Source organism: Cucurbita pepo, chromosome 11 (genome assembly GCF_057944985.1).
Source record: "Cucurbita pepo subsp. pepo isolate OVF chromosome 11, ASM5794498v1, whole genome shotgun sequence".
NCBI lineage: Eukaryota > Viridiplantae > Streptophyta > Magnoliopsida > Cucurbitales > Cucurbitaceae > Cucurbita > Cucurbita pepo.
This window is the reverse complement of record NC_141808.1, coordinates 14,016,516-14,039,276: the sequence shown is the minus strand read 5'-3', so window position 1 is coordinate 14,039,276 and position 22,761 is coordinate 14,016,516. Positions and strand designations below refer to the sequence as shown.

Sequence of the window (22,761 nt, the reverse complement as noted above, 5' to 3'; positions counted from 1 at the left end):
GCGCTCACAAGAACAAAAGATAAGCTGGGCAGATTGTTTACCTTTGGCTTGATCCAAAAACTTAATGAATGTGAGCCACGACATGTCGGGACACCTCAGGCAAACTATAGCACTAATAAACCATTGAGATATTGATTAGCAACAAGAAACAAGAAGCTCAAAGAATGAAAGATATAGAGACCAGATTCAGCTACCTTACCTTTCCTCATTTAGCTTGATTCTAGCCTTAGCTTGCAAATATGACCAAGCTAGCTGGAGGGAACGAGTGATGATTTTTAGCCTATTAGCCCAAAGATGATCTAGCCCGTCACCAACACAATAGAGCTAGACCTTCTCCTTAATAGAGGTATTGAGAACAATAGAGCTAGACCCTAGCTTGTAAGACTCCTTGAAGTACTCAACCATGCAAGAGTTCTTCAATACACGAGATCTTCCTTGCTATGACTTGAACACAAGGTCAAGACTTGTGGGAGCCTGGGAGCGAACACCAGGCGAATATGAAGCGCATGGATACAAGTTATGCCTTGGAATGAAAGACAATTCCGAATTAGCTTTGTCTACGAACAAGAAAGCTATAAGTAATGTAACTATGAATCGAAAGTGGAGAAATAGTACCCTCTCCCTATTTGTTCAATTGTTGAGAGGAAAAAGAGACTCCCACAATAGTACCCTCTCCCTATTTGTTAACATCCCAAAGCCATTTTTTATTGCACTTGAACTGATCGGTCCTCACAAGTTAAGCGGAAACACTCCGTGGAGCAACTTCAAGGGACGGAAGACAAGTAAATAGGTTGGACGACTTGGTTGATGCATGAGACCCTCGTGGCCCTTGTATGTGTCATTTATGCTTTATATTTATGACGTTGTGACTATATTATATGATGATGGTGTATAATGTATAACGTATGATGACATAATTGAGTTATATGATAATGCCATATGATATTATATGATGTTTTTATGATGATGTTATATGATAACGACGATGCATGACAACATGACGATGTAAGATAATAAAATTTCTTAATGACATTATTCTAGATAAAGATTCGTTGATTTTCTTAAGTCACAACCCTAGTTAATGTATAGAATATATATTTAAATAATTATAAAAATTTTCAAATACGATCTATAAATATTAAAAAAAAAGAAACAATACAATCAATTCATTATTTATATTTATATAAATCAAGATTCCTAATTAATTATTTATATTTATATATAATTAATTATCTCTCTTTCTATATTTGTGAATTGTGAAATGTAAACCGCGGTACTAATTAATGAACAAATTATTATCAAAGCATTAAATGAACAAATTTTAAATTTAATTAATCAAAAACTAAAACTTACACATTAAATAAATTGAACTTATTTTATTATAAATAATAGTTTTAAGTTATTAATAGAAAAAATTTAAGGAAACATACCCGTTTTAATTTATATTAATTTTTTTTTTGTTTATATTAATTTATAAAAATAAAACAATTTAGTGCATTAACATTATTATCCTAATTTTTCGATATAAATAAACAAAGAGAAAAAATAATAATAAGATACATATAACTACTTAATTATTATCAATTATTTTATTTCCACAATGTTTCCAAATCATCGTTACTTAGAACATTTACATCGAGATCGATGTGTAAACGATACGGGGTGGTCAAGAACTAGAGGGATACGGGGTGGTCAAGAACTAGAGGGAATTGATAGTAATTTTCATCCCAGCTTGGCAGTGGCCTGGGGTGGTGCATATGAAGAAGTTGTTTCCTCTTGAGAGCGTGATTTCATCCTTGCCTGAATTGAAAACTTTGGCGCCTCTGGGAGCTATGCAGCTTCTATAACCCCCCTCGTCCACTGCCACCACGTTGTGAACTGTCGAGTTATAGTTGAATCCTACAAAAAAAAAAAAAAAAAAAAAAAAAAAGTATGTATTCATTGCGACCTAACTGCGAATTCGATCGAATTCGATCGGATACTATTTGAATATATTTTATATAGCCGTAATGTAACGACCCAGATCCTCTTTGAGCTTTCCCTTTCGGGTTTACCCTCAAGGCTTTATCTTATCTCCAGGATTTGGTTAGTAGAATATTTTCGACTTTCGATCTCACTTCCGGATTTCATTCTTAACATAGTATCAGAGCGTTTTTCATTCTTAACATAGTATCAGAGCGTTATTCTTAACAGATACGATTAAGCAAGTAAAACATCAGTTACTATTCAACTATCAAAACGAGAGTTGAAAACTCACTTAATATGTCACCGGCTCTAAACACCTTCCCATTAGGCCATCCTTCCACGCCCAGGTTCCATCCGTTCGAGTCGCCAACAACAAAAGTTGTAGCAGCATCGCCATGTTCGAAGCCAAACAGCAGCAACAACGCCATTGCAACAGCCACCGTGCTCATCGAAACCGCTCCGCTGCTCCCCTCGTGTCGAGCCATTCGTGAAGCCGAAGTAGCTCTCAAAAAAGATATGGAAAACAATTGTGTTCCTTTGAAGCTTGAAAATGATGGTTATAAAGATATGTAAAACATACAAAACTTATCTTTTTCTTTTCCTTTGTTTCCTGCGGAGAAGTAGTGGGCGGTTTTGCAATTGATTACGTCTCCTCGTTTTGCTATTAAAAGAAAGAGAAACAATCTTCCTCCTTTCTCTCTAGTAACCTCTCATTCCTTCCCCAATTATCTCTCCTCAGCCCACCTAAGCTAAAAAAAAGAGAAAAACAATAATTGACAGGTTTAATTTGAGGAAAAAATGAGAATGACTTTACCCAATTCACAAGACAAGATTTACGTGGAGATAGATATGATCAGTAAGATATATATTAAATCTTAATTTTATTTGTCCTATTTTTTTTTTAGAAATCACAGCCAATCATGGTTAAATCTTCATTAAATCATTATAATTGTTTAGTTGAGTTAGAAACTAAATGCCAATAATTTATATGAATTCTAGTAAATCACATTAGATTAATAATATTAGATCAATAAATTTATATCAGTAGACAAATAAATAGATTAAAAATAAAATGGCAAAGAAAATTTGTGAACAAAATTAAAGAGAGTAAATATAGATAAAGAGAAAAACCAGAAAAGCAAAAGGCCACATAGTAAATACAGATAAAGAAAAAAAAAATAAGAAAAACAAATACAGAGGACAGAAAGCACAGAATGACTTAAATAACTCTTTCAACTTTTTTATACAAGAGAAACCATATAAAATAAGATTTTTAATAAAAACATAATTATAGATATATAACATTTCAAAACTTTTAACAATGGACCAATGTAAATTAAAAAAATAATTTGATAGAGTTCAAACTTGAAACTGATGCCCTGGGCTCACCTAGGTTGGCTTGGATTTCAAAGGATAGAATCGAACTTTCATTAATGATAACTTCTGGACATCAACTTAAGCTAATCAAGTAAGTGGTCTTACTATCGGCATAGTTATATTTGATGTTGACACGTGCCTCGTGGTTCGGCACGTGTCATATATATTGATATGTGTGAGTTGTTTGTGGATTGATATGCTTATCATATGTTATGTATATGTTAGAATATGTGAATTACGGTACGATGTGTTCAATGATATGTTTGAGATAGGATACGATAAGGATGCACAAGACGAAATGTGACGATAGGAGTAAGATACGTTCATGAAACGTTAAGGTTAGGTTACATACCGAAGTGCTATGAATATGAGAGATTGATAAAAGAATATGGTTAGGTTATGTGTAGTGAGGGATATGGGTAGAAAGGGATAGGTTTGTGATAGATTGACAGAACAATAGCGTTAGAATACGTTCATGTGATGATATGACTAAGGTACGTTCATGTAACGACATGACTGTGATAGATATAAGACGTTAAGGCTATGATAAGTAAGGGAACGATATGACCACGAAGTGTTTACGCTATGATATGATTATGATACGATATGTGTATGATGGATATATTTATATATATATATATATATATATATATATGTTGTCATATGATATGAAATATGTTATGGTATGAGATATGTGATAAATTGAATTGTTTATGATATGATATATTGTGATGCAATATGTGCGGAAGAAAAGAAAAATGACCAACAAGCGATGAAAAATATTTAGAAAATTTATAGAGTTTCAAAGAAAATAATAATAAAATATTCGAAAAGTGGCAAATTATCAAAATACCCCTAAAAGGATGGATAATCACGAAAATGCCCCTCTAATCATAATCAGAGCATCTACGTGACCATCTGAGCAAAATCTTTCAAACCTTGAATCTCAGCTTGGATCTCCTCCAAAATTGGATATGATCTACAAGACGGACAGATCATTACATCCAATGGCTGGTATTCAAAACCAAAGTCGGTGAGGCTCTGATCGGAGTAGATATTTCCGGCGGATATTCCATAAAATCCAAACCGCCAATTCACGACGATTCAGGAGCTCTCAATGTCAGTTTAAGCTTCTCCTATAAAGTCTGAAGTTGGGGCAACAATATGGAACAAGAATCGAGCAAGGTTGAGAGCCCATTCAAGAGTTATGAGCGTTTAGATTGTGGGTCTCCTACTCTCTGATTTCTTCCAAATTCGAGAGCAATTCTCCACCATTTCTCCCCAAACGTATTTCTATAGTTTCTAAGCAAGATTACCCACAAGTTCTATGAAGGAATGAAGTGCTGAAAGTGCCCAGAAACCATTTCCCCAATTCAATCCCCCATTGAAGAACTTAAAGGAAAGCTTGAAAATGCAATCCGGGGATACACGACGATTCGTCGAGCAAGAACGATCCCAATAAGTTTCTGCACCTCCACGGAGTGTTTCCGTTGAAGACCACGAAGAGAAATAACCTCGGGAGCGTGCCCAATTGAAGGAAATCGATTTCGGGCTTAAGTTGGGGATAAGTGATGAAATCCTATCTATGGTCCCTTTTCCTTCAAATTAAGGATTTCTTTAGCTTCAGAGGAAGAATTTGAGTAGTTTTGATGAAGGAATCGAGAGTCGAAACGTCGTAGAACAAGTTACCCAAGAGATCGAAAATCCGACGTTTCGGGAAGTTGCACACCGAGAACGATCTCTCAAAATTAAGGTCCCACACTCACAGAATGTCCTCTAAACTAATTCATGTAGCTTGAGAAAAGGATATGGAAGAGGTTCCATGAAGAAATCGGGCCTTGAAAACCCCCAAAATTGGTTGCCCAATGATGAATCCCCTGTTTTAGCTACGGCGAGAAGAATGATTTTGGACGAACTTTGGAGGTGAATATCTTAGGCTACGGTAAACAAAAAGAAACTAGACACAATAAGGAGTCTGTGGAAGAAAATTGGAAGTAATTCAGATATCGGAAGCTCAAGAATGGAGGTCCCGAACGAGGTAAGTAGCCACATTGGATTTTTCTTAAGAAATACTTAGGAATCGCTTGGATTTTCATATGAACCCTAAACGAAGTATGACACAAGGATATATGAAAGAAAAATCCAAAGAACCGTGAGTTAAGGCTTTAAACCGACCAAATTACTCGGGATTTAAGGAACATTAAGATAACCCACTAAATGATTTCTACTATTTCTACAAGCGATTCCTAAGCCATTTCTACAAGTATTTCTACAAGTATTTCTACAAGCTTTAAACCGACCAATTTGTTAACATCCCCAAGCCATTTTTTATTGCACTTGAACTGATCGGTCCTCACAAGTTCATAGTTGATTTTGGACCTTATAAATCATTTCACAACCTCTTCAAGAGATTTCAAGGAATTTGGAGGTAGAGGAGGAGCATTAGAATAGGCAGTCAAGCTTCCTTATGCCTTAGCACTCGAGGGCCAATATCCGTTTGGCCCGAGGAAACCTAGAGTCAAAATCATGACATGAAACCGGTTAAAAACTTCACCCTAACCCAATACAAATCAAATGCGCTGTATTTGATTTGTGGCCAAGCTAGAGTTTGAGTGATTGGATTTATATCCTATTCCTGACAGAAAATGAGATATTCAAATGATTTATTTTTTATCGAATGACACCATTGTGAATGCACTACCCGACAGACGAATCTAGTGAATGCACTACCCGACCATAAATTCTTGACAAAGATGTCAAACAAAAGATGTCAAACAAAAGAGGCATATGAAGGTTAGAGAAATAAGATGAAATTAAAGATATTATTGATCCATACATAAATTATTAAAATTAAATATAAAAAAGTACATCATGAGAAGGGAGAGGGATAAGGATAGGGATGAATTATATAAAATTCTTTAGAAAATTTGGAATTTATTAGTTCTAAAGGAAGAACAACAAGAATAAAAACATAAAAAAGAAAGAAAAAAAATGGTAAAAGGAGAAAAGAAAAAGCTAGCATGGTTTGCCTACACGACATTCAAGTGTTCCCGCGAAGCGTACAAGTCTCTTCACATAAGACCCTGGCTTGAACGAAATCATGTCATACCTCGTCAAGTCCTTCTTCTTCCCTTTGGTTTGGTCTCCCGACCCAACAAACACCGCACCATTCAGAAACAAATCCCCTTCCGATCTCCACGACCACTTCTTCCACTCACTCTCATCTGCATACTCTCTCTTTGTTATCGTTTTTGCATTGATGTTCTGTGGCGCAATGAATCGGTTGCCTTGGCTCACGATGGTTGGATGCTGGCTACCTCCGATGGCATACATTAGCCAATGGGTGTAGTCATTGTTCACCACATGGAAGAACCCAAATCTACACCTTGGCATTCTTTGCACTAATCCCCTCCCGAAGTGGTTGAATGCGAGCGTTATTTGCATGATCTCGTCCTCTTTGTAGCTATCGCTTGCTCCGAATAACATAGCCTGTTCATATATAGATGATATTGTGTTAGGAAGCACGACAAGCCCACAATAGTGTGATTCCATACTGTGTGATACCATGTTAGGAATCACGACAAACCCACGATGGTGTGATACCATGTTAGTGTGATACCATGTTAGGAACCACGACAAACCCACATTGGGGTGTGATACCATGTTAGGAACCACGACAAACCCACAATAGTATGTCACAAACAAAGCAGAATGTCATAAATGAAATAATTAGTTACCTCGTTGTGATGAGTGAAATGACTATTGGAAATGGTGATGCCAGTGGAACCCATGATGGCATCGATGAGGCCGTCTTGGCATGCATACATGGAAACATGGTCGATCCATACATGAGAAGAGCCGAAGATGGAGATACCATCGCCATCGCTTTGTGTTCTAAATCCATAATGATCAACGGAATCTCTAATATAGCCACCGGATTTGGAGATGATATTATGGATGTGAAGGCCATGGATGATAACATTGTGGGCGAATTGAATGGTGAGGCCAGCGCCATAGGCAATGTGTACATTAAAGCCACGAGCATCGATGGTCTTGTCGCTTGAGATCATCAGCTCTTGTGCTAGCCGGATGACCATGCTACGTCCAAAAATGATCCAAAGTGGACCTTTTTGAATCACGCCATAGCGGAGGGTTCCTGGCTTTGGGTCAACCAAGTTATCATCAGATGCGTCGGTCACCACGTAGATGCGTCCTCTCTTTCCGCCGATGGTTTGGTGGCCGAACCCTAACGGGCACTCGGCTAGCTTCTTTCGATTCTTAGCCCAATTTTTATCGCATCTCCAGCATCTATCAATCGGGTTTGTCTTCAAACATGGTCCTTTATATTTATTGAGACTCCTTCTTGTACTATTGTCACCCACCATTGCCCTGCCAAAACAAACCATATTTTCGTTACAGGACATTTCATGATATTCATATTATTTCATTTATTCACAAACACTTTTTTTATTATGGATCTACTTACAGATGGACGGCGACGTTCAAATGCTCAGTGACGCTTTCTGGGTTAGGATTGTAGGCATCTTGGGCTACTTTCTTAGCCTCATTAGCACGAGTGAGCCAATATTCATCATGGTCATCGACATTGGCATCGGTATATGCCGCGACAAAGTACAACAACGAGAAGACGAACAACGTTCTAAACCCGGCCATTGTTATGCTTTTTTGTCTCTCTTTTTTTTTTCTTTTCCTTTTTGTGTTGACCTAGAACCGCTGGTGAGGATGAGTGAGCTCTCGAGAGAACCCCAAAGCCAAAATCACCAGATGATCTAGGCCAACCACGAATGCTTTTGCCTTGATGATTGATGATTATGAGGAAGGATTGTTGAGTTTATATACTCATTGTGGGCTTCCAATAATGGATTTTTAATGCCTAAAATTAGAAAGTTCATAGAAAAAGATGGCGACAAGATCGTTACCAATTCAAATTATTAGTAAATTCCTTGGTTTTGTTTAGATTGTGTGGTTGAGTTGGGTCAGTTGTTCACCGTCATGTTACATTAATAACTAATATAAAATATTTAGAGTCGTAATCATCATTTACATCGGTTATAAATGTCAAATATTCTTAATATTCATAATAATCTAAGTATGGCATGGTTGGATTGAGTTGTAACTCTATTTTTTAGTCCGACCAGACAAAATTTGATTGATGAACTGAACTAATTTTTTCGATTTTTCAAATTCAACTCAACTCAAACCGAAAAAAGAAAATTTAACCCAACTCAATCTTGATCGGATTCAGAATGGTTTAAATTGGATAGTTCAAATTGATCGAGTTCTCAAGTCATATGAATAATGCTATGAAATCATAAATATAAATGGATCGAGATCTGATTTGTTCAAACAGAACTATTTATTCTTATAAACACACATGTATGATTGGATAGTTATGTTGTTGTCTATTTCTTTGTCTGTTGTTAATTGTCTATCAATTTGGACGAGAAGAGTGTTATAAGAATTGAAGTCTCTTCGATAATCGACTCCACATGAATGATTTGGAATTAGGCAGTATCCTAAGGTTGAAAACAAGGTGAGACATGTGGCCAAAGGTGGAAGGTGCATGGTGAGCGCGTGACGGTGTGTGACGAGCTCTGGTTTGTCCTATTTGACTTCTTTTGGCTTGTTTTTATCGATATTGATCTATATTGACCTTAAAAATTATTGATATAGATTAAATTAAAGGAATTGGGAAGAAATAACCACTTTAATGGTGTGATACGCGAGAAAAGAGTTGAGCGATATAAGTAAGTAACATATCGAAGGTCCTAAACAAGTTTACTAATCCTCGCGGAATCCCTGATTGAAATGCTATGTGCTAAGTTGTGAACATTAAGTATTCCTGATCATCGGGTTGGGTACTACTTCAAGCTGCTAAAAGAGTTTACTAGACGAGCCATATTTGACCGAGAGCGTGTCTTACATATGAGTCGAAAATTTGTAGTAAGCATAAACAAAGCCAACGGATAAAGCTTAATGATTAGATCGAGGATCCGATCTAGACCAAAAACCTACAAACAACCTGTTACAAATAAAAATTAAAACATTTCGAAAGATAATTAATAAAGCTTGTTAATAACATTAAGTTAACTATTTACTGAGTAAATTAATTACTCACCAAAGTTCGAGAAACATATCTTATCTTTTGTGAGCTGAACAAGAGTATCAAGCCATGCAACCAAAACGTCTCAATCTTAACCTTCACTTTGATGAATATCCATCGAACCTAACACCACATGAACTTTGATCCTTCCCAGTGACGTTACCCATTTTTAATGAAGATCACCTGATAACCTATCGTTGTTGATCCATGGTTTATCCATATTCGAGGAATTTATACAAAGATATTATGTACAAAAGAATTAAGAATGGATCGACTTTTATTTTTTAAGTTCAATCTTGATCCAAGTCTGGATGTCATCCGAGACATCCGCCTCGTTTAACTTGTTTATAACTTCGTCTATATTCATTAACGATAATGAGAATATTTGTTAAAATCATCACGCCTAAATAGTGTGAAAGTTATCTGTTTATAATCAAATAAATTACGAGGATTTGGAGAGAGTAATAAATAGAAAGAACAATAAATGAAAAATATATATAATAAACAGTAATAGAAGGCAAATATCTTGACTATAATAAACTATCAAATATGACATATATGGTAAACTATAATTCAGTACTAAATATGATATAAGAGTTACGGTATTTATAAGATCCTATATTTATTACTCGTCTCGTTGCCAATTGATTTTACAATGGAACTATATTTATCTAATTTGGTATGAGCCAAAATAGGTATTTGATTCAAAATTCATCGTCAATCTAAGAATGGTGAACCCAAAAAATTAACCAACAAATTCAATGTGGAAACGAACGAATAAAGAAAGAGATAGAGAGAACCTCGTGAAAACTGTTGGATGAAAGTCGCACGTCGGCTAATTTAGGGAATGATCATGAGTTTATAATTAAAGAATACTATCTCTATTGATATGAGGCCTTTTGGAAAGTCACGAGAGTTTATACTCAAAGTGGACAATATCATATCATTGTGGAGAGTCATGTCAATGAAAAATGACGTTATTTTATACTTAGCCTACGACAATGACTATGATTAAACGAGATTGTTTAAGTAAAATACAAACCCATTTTGCTTTGGTTTTTCTTTTCTAAATTGTAAATTATCATAATTAATATGCCTTTTTCATACACGACTAGATTCACCAAATCGAGTTTCGAGAGGTTGACCTATTTTTGTTTGATTTTCGATCTAATTTCGATGGTACTAATATTTTCACTTAATATAGGTCCTAAACTTCTTGAATAAGTCCTACATTATTCAAGAAGTTTAGGACAATTTGACCTATGAAAGTCCCACATCAGCTAATTCAGAAAATGATCATGAGTTTATAATCAAAGAATACTCTCTCTATTGGAATGAGACCTTTTGGGGAAGCCCAAAGCAAAGCCACGAAAGCTTAGGCTAAAAGTGGACAATATCATACCATTATGGAGAGTAGTGTTCGTCTAACAAGTAGAACTAGAGTTGAGCCATGAAATGCACGAGCCTTGTACGAGCTTTATGGGTGTAGCTAATGGGTCTTCATCCATTCTCTAACCGTGATCTTGTCCGGATGAGAGTAAGGAACCACATAGGTAGATACATGAGGTGGCTCCCATCTTTATGATTTGTAATGAGATTAAACGAATTTAATAAATGGAAATACCCTAATAATTAATTCCATAATATTAGCTTAGAAAATGAAATCCAAACCACAAGGGTTTGCTGCAACAACGAATATGCGTGTCCAATGTTCCGATTCTCAAGGACTCATTAGACCGCAAATCAACGGTCACCAAGCCGCGTCGCCACCGAATGCAACATCCAACGGTCCAGATAAACTCTCTCTTGTTCTTCCTTATGCGTTCATTTTTTTATTTTTTATTTTATTTCCTCAAATTTCAAGGGCCAGGCTTCACCACGATTTCCTCATTTCTCCCTCTGCGCTCAACCAAAGCTCTTCAATCTCGTCTTCTCGGAAAAAGCTATGGGGAAAGGTCCAGGTCTCTACTCCGACATCGGCAAGAGAGCTAGAGGTTGCTTCATTTCTTCTTCATTTTGTTGTTCCTCTTCTTTTCTGTATGTAGTTCTCGTTGAAATGATTTTTTTTTTTTCTTTTTCCGTAGATCTTCTCTACAAGGATTACCAGAGCGACCATAAATTCACCGTCACTACTTACACTTCCGGTGGAGTTGTGAGTTTCTGAATTTTTTTGATTGGATTTACAATCGGAGTTTGTTGCTTTTTCTTTGTTCTTTATTGCAATCGCAAATTGTTGTTCATTCTTTATGCTGTAATTGCTTTGTGTATCGCTTGTGTTTGGCTGACCGACTTTCTGACCGACGGACCGACTGACCTCGCTTCTTTCTATGTAATTAATATTCGTTTCTTGGTAGGTAGGTCGGAAGGCTGTAATCTTTGTTTCTTAGATTCAAGAATTTATTTCTACTAGTATTGTCATTTTCAGACCCGATGTCGATCTTGTTTTTAATCTCTCTGTACCGAGTGCTTAAGAGCTGAAGGATTCTTGGAATTCGTGTCAAGTTTGTTTCGTAATTTTTGTGGAGGTTGTTGAACAACGAATTGAAAATATTTAGATTTAGCAATGTACGTTCTTTTTTTCGTTTTCTTGGCGGTTGTTCGTATTTCATTTTCTTCTTCCAAGGAATTGGGGACATTCGTTATTGCGTTAGATAGGTTGCACGGTTTTCTTAAATTACTTCACCCGAATGCAATTTTTTGACAAGCACTCCCAAGGGAAATCCCCGTTTTTGCCACTCATAAAATTTTTGATATATTGAATACTACCATTTGTCTAAACAATAAGCTCTAATTTCTCTAAGTTTTTCATTATGTTTAGATGTTCGTAAAGTTGTTATTGTTTTCATATGTAAAATACTAGTGTATATAGTAATTGCCATAATCTAATTTTACGACGTAATGTATGGCCAACTTTTAGGCATTTGTTATGAGACAAACGTTCGATTCTTTGACCCTTAAATGATGCGGTATGGCATGTATCTTTAATCTTTGTGTTTCTCTTATATTATTGCTGAACTTTATCTTTGATTTGTTTTTCAGGCTATCAGTTCAACTGGAGTTAAGAAAGGTGAGGTATTTTTGGCAGATGTAAGCACTCAGCTAAAGAACAACAATATCACAACTGATGTAAAAGTTGACACCAACTCCAATGTAAGTTATAAATGAGTAAACATTTGATAATGTTTCCATTTGTTATGAAACTATAGTTAGTTTCACTGAATAAGTTTGTATAATGAAATGCGCAAAGTGTTCGGCATGTAAGTAGTTTCCTTTGGATTGTATTAGAAAAAAAACGATTGTGTAGCTGCTGATGTGAAGCCTTATAGCTAAAAGGTTATTTTTGCTTTTAATATAGGTTCACACTACTATTACTATTGATGAACCTGCTCCAGGATTGAAGACAATTTTCAGCTTTCGTGTTCCTGACCAGAGATCTGGAAAGGTAGTTATCAATTTACTTCTCAAATTATGTAATGTTACTGGGACAAAACAAATTGATGATCTCCTGTAGTCTGCTAATAATTGGTAGAAACAGGGATGGCTTCTCCACCCCCATCCTTACCCCCAAAAAGAACTCCGGTAACTACCCAAGTCCACCGCTAGCAGACATTGCCCCCTTTAGGCTTTTCCTTCCAGATTTCCCCTTAAGATTTTAAAACGCGTCTACTAGTGGGAGGTTTCCACACACTTATATGGCATATTTCGTTCCCCTTTCCAACTGATGTGGAATCTCACAACTCCCATCTTTTGAGAAATTCGTCTGGGGTACATGGGGATAGAGTCTCTCATGGATAAGTTGTTGGAACGAGTTTCTTGCAAGCATTTTTTCCCTGTTACTATATAATTTTATTGAAAGAAAATAGTTAAATTAGTTTATATTTTCAACTATTTTGAACATTTAATAATTTTTATGCATTATTTTACTTTCATTTTTTAATGAGCATACTGCATATTAGACTGTATCTTAAAGTAGATTAAAGTATAACTATCGTGCAACATTACTTATAAAACAATTTGCACCCCTAGTATGGGCACAGATTGAGATTCTTGTAAGCATCTGGTTTATGATCACCATTTCAGGTTGAACTCCTATATCAACATGAATATGCTGGAATAAGCACTGGCATTGGTCTGACTGCCAGCCCCATTGTTAACTTCTCGGGCGTTGTTGGAAATGACAAACTCTCACTTGGGACGGATTTGTCATTCGACACTGCTTCAGGAAACCTCACTAAATTGAACGCTGGCTTGAGTTACACTCACTCTGATCTTATTGCGGCCCTTACCTTGTAAGAAAGCAAGCTCTTTCCTTTTACTTCTTTTTTTTTATACTGTTGAATGCATTCCAACAGTTATTTTTTATCCTCATTCTCGAAATATTATAACAAAAATGGAGCACTTTTACTCGGATAAATCAATTTTTAGCGAGAGATTTGTCAAGAAAGGATTCTTTCTATCAGAAGATTTTTGGCTCTATTGAAAAGATGATCAACTCTAAATTTGGAAATTTTTCAGAACAATGTTCTTTCCAATAGAACTTATGGGCCCTTCTGTCATAACCTGGACCATACAAATGATATGCATTTTGTTGTTGACGGTTTACAGGAATGACAAAGGTGATGCTGTCACTGCTTCCTATTACCACCTTGTTAGCCCATTGAGCAACACGGCGGTTGGTGCCGAGCTGTCCCACAGCTTCTCGAGCAACGAGAATACTCTTACAATAGGCACACAGCATGCTCTTGATCACCTGACATCAGTGAAGGCTCGGGTGAACAACTATGGTAGGACAAGCGCTCTAATCCAGCACGAATGGCGCCCAAAATCGTTGTTCACCATTTCAGGAGAAGTCGACACACGGGCTATTGAAAAGAATGTGAAGATCGGTCTGGCCTTGGCTCTTAAGCCTTAGGAGATCTGTTCCTCCTTGGAGTTTACTGGGAGAGTTAAATAAGCTTTTAAATAGCGTCGTAGACAGTTGATTTTTCATATTATCAAATTTTCCCTGCACCAACTGGAACATTGGTAGGTCCTTTTCCGCAATATTTTCAATTCGTTGCACCTGTTGGAAGTCTTGGGGGATTGTGAAAATAATTGACACGAACAGCCACTGTTATTTCGGTGGCGATGTGAACTTTACGGTGGTTTTTTTCCTTAAAATTCAATGGAAATCTTTTGCTTCATGAAGGTGTTTGTTAACGTCTGAAGAGATCGCACCACCAGACAAAGGCCACCATGGTTTTGGGATCAACGTCACAAATTGACCACAGTGGTTTGTCGTTTGGTTATGGCGGAAACTGACAAGAACAACTCTGCTAAATCTGTCTGTTTTTGTGTAATGGTTCCTTTTGAGTTCTCTTTTGCCATTTGAGTTCTCTTTTGCCATTCGCACAATCACTTCTCACGATGTTGAAGGAGCAAAGCCAAATTCTGTTCCCTAACTTGGACAATCTCTCTGAGTGACGTGTATTCGGAAATCCTTCCATCATTTGTTCTTAGTAGAAAAGTGTCTCCCAAGCCAATAGAATTCCTTAACGCCTTCGAAAAGTGTCTCCCAAGCCAATAGAATTCCTTAACGCCTTCTTTTTTTTCTTCTCATCATAAGAGCAAGGTACAACGAAGAGTTGTATGATGGGTTCACAAAGAATGAATTGCTCCCGAAAGTCTAGTAATATCATACAACATGTTTCGCTTGTTTTAGTTTAAAAAAAATGTAAAATGAGTTTATAACATAAAAACATATATACATCGAAGTTTTTGAGATTATTTTCATAATTTTTCCTTTTTTAAAAAATAACTATTAAAATTCGTTTGACTTAGACATATATCTTCATAATATATATATATATATATATATATATATATATATATATATATATAATAAAAAGAATATACATTTTTTTCTTATTTTAAAATAATAATTAAATCAATAAATTAATAGTGTATTATTGGATATTTTTTCTTTTTTGGAATGGTTCATTAATATGTGAAAGTGGAACAATTCCAACATATGCTACAAATAATTTAAAGTTATCAAAATTTATTAATAACTTCTAAATTATTAAAAATAATTGAAATTAAAAACATATAATGGGAATAGGATGGAGGAAAAAAAAAAAAAATTACAAATCCATCCACAATGGCCCAATAATTCAGCCCAAATTATCAAATAAAATAATTAAAAAAAGAAAAAGAAAAAACGGGAGGAAACCTAGGTGTGCCCAGTCCCTAACCCATTCATCTTCCTCAATCTCTCCTGGTGCGCTTCATCTTTTCTTCACGCCGGTTCCTCCCTTTCAGCAGCTCCGCCCCGCCGCTGTCGTCACCGTTCTTTTTCTTCCCTCTCTTCCCGCTCCCCCCCCCCCCTCCTCCTCTCAATTTGTTACTGGTGTCCGTCTGACATTCCCGTCGTCCCAAATCGGACTGAAAGTTCACCTGCTGACGAGGGCAAGACTGCACCATCTCCGGCGGCTGGGAATGCTGTTCTGACGGTACAAATCCTTTGCAAGATCCGAATCTCCCTCCATTTCTCATTCTCTTTCTCTCTCTGTTAACTTTAGCTATTTCATTTCACTCTCTTGATTGGCCTATTCTGGTGCCGTAGCAGTGATGATTCCTTTTTCCTACTCGTGTTATTACTGCAAACATGATAAGAGAAATTTGTGTTTGTAAGTACAACTATGGGAGTCTAGAAATTGTGTATTGCAGTGTCGTGTTCAGAGTAGGAAAAAGGGATTTTATTTCTATTTTCGTGATTTGTATCTATCATCAAATCCATGTTCGATAATCTATTACGAAGACGGTGCAGTCTCAACTATTACCTCCTACTTTCTTCATGATTAGTTTGATTTTTCACATTCCTTTACTTTTGGAGGTTTTCAGTTAACGATGAAATTCACGTTTTACTATCTGTGATCGGCTTTGTATCTCACGTTTGTTATATTAACTAATTTTTAGGGGCTTGATTGTAGAGAGAGAATGAAAAAAAGAGCTTAATATCTGGGATAAGCTTGTTTTGTTTAGAAGTTTCATTTACGAGCTATCATGGATGTTGATGATCAAAACCCTGCATCAACTGCTGTGGAATCTCCTGAAATCCTTCCTGGTGGTGAAAATGAGGATCTTGATAATCCAGCAGAACCAATGCAACCTGCAGCTACAACAGTTATTCCATCTTCAATTGTGCCTTCCATTGCTCCCATCCCCCCTCCTCTAATTACACGTCCATTGGCTCCTCTTCCGAGCCGGCCTCTCCTCTTCAGGCCCCCTGTAGCACAAAATGGGGAGATGAGAACAAGTGACTCTGACTCAGAACACGATGAATTGGCTCCTTCCCGTGCCACTCAAGGTTCAACTGCAGAATATGAAGTATCAGAAGAGAGCAGACAGGTAAGAGAGCGTCAGGAAAAAGCCATGCAGGAATTTCTGATGAAGCGCCGTGCTTCTGCTCTAGCAGTACCTACTAATGACATGGCTGTTCGAGCCCGTCTTCGTCGTCTTGGTGAACCCATAACACTTTTTGGAGAAAGAGAAATGGAAAGGCGGGACAGGTTGCGGTCAATAATGGCACGTTTAGATGCTGAAGGGCAGTTAGAGAAGCTGTTGAAAGTTCATGAGGAAGAGGAGGCAGCAGCTACTGGTGGAACTGAGGAGGCTGAGGAAGAAGTGCTTCAATATCCTTTTTATACTGAGGGGCCCAAGGCTCTCTTGGATGCAAGAATTGATATTGCAAAATATTCGATCGTAAGAGCAGCTGCACGTCTTGAGCGTGCTAAGAGGAAAAGGGATGATCCAGATGAAGATGTGGAAGCTGAAATGGATTGGGCTCTGAGACAGGCTGAAAGTTTGGTTCTGGACTGCAGTGAGATAGGAGATGATCGACCACTTTCTGGTTGCTCGTTCTCGTCTGATGGAAAATTCCTCGCCACTAGGTAACCTTCATATATTTGCAGTTATTAACTAATACCAGTTTCTCCTCTTCAATATAACCCCCATTTTACCTACTGATAGATGAACAAAGAAACAGAATGAAAAAGAAAAAGGAAATAGAAAAGATGATTGTGGCTATAGATTAACTGTTATCTTCCTACTTAACCATAATTTAACGTATGAGTGAAGATTTTTTCATTTTCCACTCCATTACTTGATAGGCTTTGTATTTAGCTTTCGTTTTACTTTTCTGCTGAAAGTTTTCGTCTATGTGATGCTTTTTGTATTTTTCTTGTTTAATTTCTTTAGTTCATTAAGTGGAGTTGCGAAAATGTGGAGCATGCCTCAAGTAAGGAAGGTTTCCAACTTTAAGGGACACACAGAGCGGGTTACTGATGTGATATTTTCTCCAGTGAACGAGTGTTTAGCAACTGCCTCTGCTGACCGAACTGCAAGGTTGTGGTCTACTGAAGGATCTCTCCTTAGAACATTTGAGGGCCATCTGGACCGCCTTGCACGGATTGCCTTCCACCCATCAGGTAAGTACTTGGGCACCACTAGCTTCGACAAGACGTGGAGATTATGGGACATTGAAACTGGTGTAGAGTTGCTTCTTCAAGAAGGTCATAGTAGAAGTGTTTATGGCATAGACTTCCACCATGATGGATCTTTAGTATCATCTTGTGGACTTGATGCACTTGCTCGTGTTTGGGACCTTCGAACTGGTAGAAGTGTTCTTGCCTTAGAAGGCCACGTCAAGCCAGTAAATCTCTTTCCTTTCTTACATTGGGATCGTACATTTAATTTTAATAAATTTCACTTGTTTGTTCCTGACTGCTACCTTGCTTTCATCAGGTCCTTGGAGTTAATTTTTCACCCAATGGTTATCATTTAGCTACTGGTGGTGAAGATAACACCTGTCGGATATGGGATTTAAGGAAGAAAAGATCTCTTTATATAATACCTGCACACTCAAACCTTATTTCACAGGTGAAATATGAGCCTCAAGAGGGATACTTCTTGGTAACTGCATCATTTGATATGACTGCAAAGGTATTCTTGAACACTTCAGGATAATATAATATCGTTCAAGACTTTATGTTGTCATTTGGTTGCTGCTTCCTCTCACTTTAGTTTAAGGCTTCATTTTTTTTTTCCAGATTTGGTCTGCTCGTGATTTTAAGCCTGTGAAGACACTCTCTGGCCACGAAGCAAAAGTTACATCTTTGGATATAATTTCAGGTTAGTTATTTATCAACTCCTTGGTCATTATTAGTATTACTATTATTTACATATATTACCACCTAGGTTATCGTTGCACACCATTTTGCATTCTTCTATGGTATTTTCCACACGCCTGTATTTAGCATAAACTTGGGTTCATAGATATCACTAATGTCCTCACGCTACCTTGGGGGGTGAGTGAAAGGTACAATCATGCAAGAAACTATACCTTATGCTGCTGTACGTTCTCTGCTTGGAGTAACACCTGATAGATTGTTTTCTATGGGAAAGCTTTTTTAACAATCTCAATTTTTCTAGCATGGAGTTGTTTCCTTTAGCTCTATTGCAAGGAATTGATGACATAGACACTAGTTACGTACATGTTTTTATAAAATTCAATGTCAATAATTTTCTTGGTAAAATAAACTAATGTGCTTGAAAAGCATTTCAGAATGTAAGGATGATAATCTGTTAGGTTTGATGACGTTTGTCCTGCCTGTAATCTACAAGATAGAATGTGGCTGGGGTTTCCAGATTGCAAAAACCCAAAAACTATTATCACTAATTTAGTTTGCCTTTGAAGTTGTCCCTCCATGTTCTTGCTGGCTGTTGATATCCCGATTAGAATTGAATTCTACTTGAGAGGGATAGGGGGGACATCCTTGGGTGGTTTGAGGCGGGGAGGTATGGGAAGGGATAACGTCTTACTGTCCCACAGTCGGTTTTCTGATGGCACGACCTTCTTTTATTGATACGGGGTAAGCGCCAATTGTTTGTCTAAACTATATCCTGTGCCTTTTGAAGGCTATGTCTGGTTTGAAGATTAACAAAAGCATGTGTCATTTGAAATACAAGAGTCTTTTCAAGTATATACAATTCTTTTATTTGTTTTTGTGATCTTGTACAGTTCACAGTCACTAATTTCTTTTTTTTTTGTAATTGCTCCACTTTCTTCTTCAACTTAGATTGGAAGATTTCTTTCAAATTTTAGAATCTTGTATTTTTTTGAGGGGCACATTTTCATGGAGAGAAATGAAAGAATTTACAAAAGCATACCAAAAAAGGAGAGCCCTAACAAAAAAATTACAGTCGTGACCCCTAACTACAAAAATGGACTCCAATTCAAAAGAACAAGATCAAAGTCATAAGTACAAAAAGAATCTGGTAACTGACGCCTATATGGGGAATTAAACCTAGTCACCTTCAAACTTACCTGGTCTCTCCACCTCTCCAAAATTCTATTATTCCTTTTAAGCTAACTTTCCCACGGAACTTCTAAGAAACTAGTCAACCACAAAATTTTACCCTTCCCCTGAAGAGAGAACTCAAAAGCACCTCTTCCAACTCAGCCTTGCTATCTCCATTCCAAGCCAAACGATCTCAGCCAACCACTCCAAAGTTGGTAAGTGAACTGAGAGTTCCAAAACAAATGATCTAGGTCTTCCTCATATCTCACACAAAGAATTTACCATTGTGGGAACAAAACATAGGAAAAGTGCCTTTGGACACAGTCATTGGTACTAAGGCTATAGGAAATTGTGAAGGACAACTTTTTTTGTGACGAGTAAAACATTAGAAGGTGTTTGAATGGAATTTGCTTGTGTATGACTTCAACCATAAAAGAGTTCATCCATTTTTCTTTTGTTTTAATGTGAATGGTTACCCGATGTGACATGAACCATTAACACTAAGAGTTGTCAGTAAGTTTATATCCAATTATTGTTTTGTTCAATAACAGATGGACAGTGTATTGCAACTGTCTCCCACGATCGGACCATAAAGCTCTGGTCTGTCAATAGCAAAGACGAACAAACTATGGACGTTGATTGAGTTTCGTAGCACCGACATGAGGGAGACGTTTTGAAAGCTCTGCAGGCTCATGTGGAGGTAAAGGAGATAAAAGAGGTTGGATCAGATGATCTCCCTTCTTTCTAATCGTGTAATATCATGTATCTGATTGAATGCTGAGTAGTGAGTTAATTTAGGCCACAAAGAAAATCTTGTGCTGACAATTTTCATGTTAATTGAGGGTTTTAAAACTTTAGATCCAAAAGAGAAATGAAGATCCAATATTAAGACCAAAACTTAAAGCGTACAAAATGATACAAAACGTTGAAAGGTATGCAGTTGAATTTTGCTCCATAGGAGATTAGAAGTTTCAACATTTTATGGATGAGTATCAATACTTCTTCCAACCCTTTTTATTCCACCTGCCCCTTTATTCTTTATGAATTTCGTTCAATTAAACAACCATGGTTCATGACCGGGAGAGGTTGAATAGAAACAAACATTTCTCAATCAATTAGCATTTGGGAACTACTAATCTACGGAGAATTATATTTTGTGAAATTACGGTCAAGTCTACAAATAGAATTACGACAAACACTCACAAATAAGAGTTTATAACTCATTATTGATTAAGATTTAAGTACATAACAGGTCGTAGAAACCAAGAGAAGAATGACACAAGTGTTGGGTAGCTCGAAGTCGGCCATTAAAATAAAAAAATGAACTTGAGATGGCAACTAACAAAGGTCAAGATGAGTGAGAGAGAGACGACCGAGAAGGAACAAGAGTTGCAACGATTCAAGGATGAGAGAGAAGGAAGAGAGAGAGACGACCGAGAAGGAACAAGAGTTGCAACGATTCAAGGATGACCGAGAAGGAACAAGAGTTGCAACGATTCAAGGATGAGAGAGAGAAGGAACAAGAGTTGCAACGATTCAAGGATGAGAGAGGGAAAATAAAATCAACTAAGAAGAAACACAACTTTTATAGCTAGGTTTTTCGATTTTCCTTTTTTTTTAGCGTCATAATGTCTCAATGTTACATTAAGTTTTATACCTACATTATTTCTAGTTAATTCTAAAAATGAAAAAATGGTATATTTTGAGCTCAACGATTCTTAGAGCATTAGAAGAGAGCTTTTGGAGCAGAGAAAGATTCACAAGCTCAAGAACGTGGGGATTACAACAAAAATGAGAATCGACATACAACATTAATTTTATTCTTCTTTCCTTTCCATCTATATATAATAAGCACAATTCTAGTCAACTTTGTATTTTGATATGTTGAATGCCTTGATTGATCATGTTCTATAACTATTTATGCTTTTACGTGCTTAATTCATAATCTCTTGGCCACAACTTATTTAATTGATCTCAACTCGTTGGTGTTTGTACTAAAACCTAATAACATTATTAAAATATAGATTTAACATGTTAATGATCACGACTCCTTTCGAGGTTGCTTTGAAGAAGAGTTCTTCATAATACGCTTGAACCATTTCCTACTAATTTTAACTCTTCGAAAATGTTTAAGGTTAGTATGACTCGACCTTTTTCTAATAGTTTCAACTATTTGGTAGCGTTTAAGGTTAGTATGACTATTTTTTTAGTTAGTTTAAATTATTTGGATTCAAGCTTAAATTATTTTATGCAAAATTAAGTGAGTCAATTTATGTTTGTTGGACTTCTTAGGGAGAATTAAATTTCTGAGAGCAACGTTAAGCTAGCATCAAGGGATCGTAATAGCTTCGACCTAGGCCAAACAATTAAGTAGCTCCACTATTAGTTTGGTTGAAAGAATTGTTGTTTTATGTATAATAACACATGCCTAGTGGCTCCTGCACGTGTTATATGTGTGATATGTGATGTTATGTTATATTACGCTATGTGATATGAGTAATATTATGGTATAAACGAAATGTCATGTTAAGTAACGATAAGTTATATTATGTTATGACATGCCATGATATGCTATGATATGTTCTGAAATAAGGAATTTTGTGATGCACAACCTCTCTGTGCCATGTCTCGGAAGTTAGTTATGTTAGGTGTGAATGAAGGTTGTCTTGCATCTTTTATTATGCTAGGAACGAATGGGGACCTCATGTATAACTATATGTTCACATGCATCAGGATACTTCCTTATTATAATGAGTATGGACACATACACTACAAGACTAATTATGACCGTTATGTTTGCCATGATGATACAACGACCGCTATTCCTCTAGGTGTTTGGCAACAACCCATCTGCGAGTGCTAGCTCAATCAGCAGGCCCCAAGAGGTGTGCCAACGCGCCTGGTGGGTCAACAGTCGCACGTGTGGGCTGTGTGTAGAGAAGTACTAAACATCTA

At 36.7% G+C, this 22,761-nt stretch overlaps 3 protein-coding genes and 1 pseudogene across 3 annotated transcripts; 2 read left to right on the top strand and 2 right to left on the bottom strand.

Moving 5' to 3' along the window:
- Positions 1–1,699: 1,699 nt before the first annotated feature.
- On the bottom strand, positions 1,700–2,450 carry LOC147790394 (basic blue protein pseudogene; annotated as a pseudogene).
- Positions 2,451–6,145: 3,695 nt separating this feature from the next.
- Positions 6,146–8,165, bottom strand: LOC111787704 (pectate lyase-like). The gene is made up of 3 exons (XM_023667733.2): positions 7,829–8,165; positions 7,080–7,731; positions 6,146–6,831 (listed from the first exon to the last, which is right to left on the bottom strand). Exons 1-3 carry the CDS (start codon positions 8,014–8,016, stop codon positions 6,358–6,360), a joined length of 1,314 nt encoding a protein of 437 aa, XP_023523501.2. The 5' UTR covers positions 8,017–8,165; the 3' UTR covers positions 6,146–6,357.
- Positions 8,166–11,300: 3,135 nt separating this feature from the next.
- Positions 11,301–14,649, top strand: LOC111789287 (mitochondrial outer membrane protein porin of 36 kDa). The gene is made up of 6 exons (XM_023670006.2): positions 11,301–11,460; positions 11,551–11,618; positions 12,506–12,616; positions 12,822–12,908; positions 13,547–13,755; positions 14,072–14,649. The coding sequence occupies exons 1-6, from the start codon at positions 11,412–11,414 to the stop codon at positions 14,376–14,378; spliced, it is 831 nt and encodes a 276-aa protein (XP_023525774.1). The 5' UTR covers positions 11,301–11,411; the 3' UTR covers positions 14,379–14,649.
- Positions 14,650–15,667: 1,018 nt separating this feature from the next.
- On the top strand, positions 15,668–20,703 carry LIS (WD-40 repeat family protein / small nuclear ribonucleoprotein Prp4p-like protein). The gene is made up of 6 exons (XM_087128177.1): positions 15,668–15,957; positions 16,424–17,397; positions 17,705–18,158; positions 18,251–18,448; positions 18,556–18,637; positions 20,358–20,703. The coding sequence occupies exons 2-6, from the start codon at positions 16,511–16,513 to the stop codon at positions 20,447–20,449; spliced, it is 1,713 nt and encodes a 570-aa protein (XP_086984303.1). The 5' UTR covers positions 15,668–15,957; positions 16,424–16,510; the 3' UTR covers positions 20,450–20,703.
- Positions 20,704–22,761: the final 2,058 nt, after the last annotated feature.

Excerpts from the sequence above, each read along its gene's own strand:
- LOC111789287 (XM_023670006.2), top strand. The coding sequence starts at position 11,412 with ATGGGGAAAGGTCCAGGTCTCTACTCCGACATCGGCAAGAGAGCTAGA. Across the intron at positions 11,619-12,505 it reads CTTACACTTCCGGTGGAGTT|GCTATCAGTTCAACTGGAGT; the intron begins GTGAGTTTCTGA and ends TTTGTTTTTCAG. Across the intron at positions 13,756-14,071 it reads CTTATTGCGGCCCTTACCTT|GAATGACAAAGGTGATGCTG; the intron begins GTAAGAAAGCAA and ends GACGGTTTACAG.
- LIS (XM_087128177.1), top strand. The coding sequence starts at position 16,511 with ATGGATGTTGATGATCAAAACCCTGCATCAACTGCTGTGGAATCTCCT. Across the intron at positions 17,398-17,704 it reads GGAAAATTCCTCGCCACTAG|TTCATTAAGTGGAGTTGCGA; the intron begins GTAACCTTCATA and ends TAATTTCTTTAG. Across the intron at positions 18,638-20,357 it reads ATCTTTGGATATAATTTCAG|ATGGACAGTGTATTGCAACT; the intron begins GTTAGTTATTTA and ends GTTCAATAACAG.
- LOC111787704 (XM_023667733.2), bottom strand. The coding sequence starts at position 8,016 with ATGGCCGGGTTTAGAACGTTGTTCGTCTTCTCGTTGTTGTACTTTGTC. Across the intron at positions 7,732-7,828 it reads TTGAACGTCGCCGTCCATCT|GGCAATGGTGGGTGACAATA; the intron begins GTAAGTAGATCC and ends TTGTTTTGGCAG. Across the intron at positions 6,832-7,079 it reads ATTTCACTCATCACAACGAG|GCTATGTTATTCGGAGCAAG; the intron begins GTAACTAATTAT and ends ATATATGAACAG.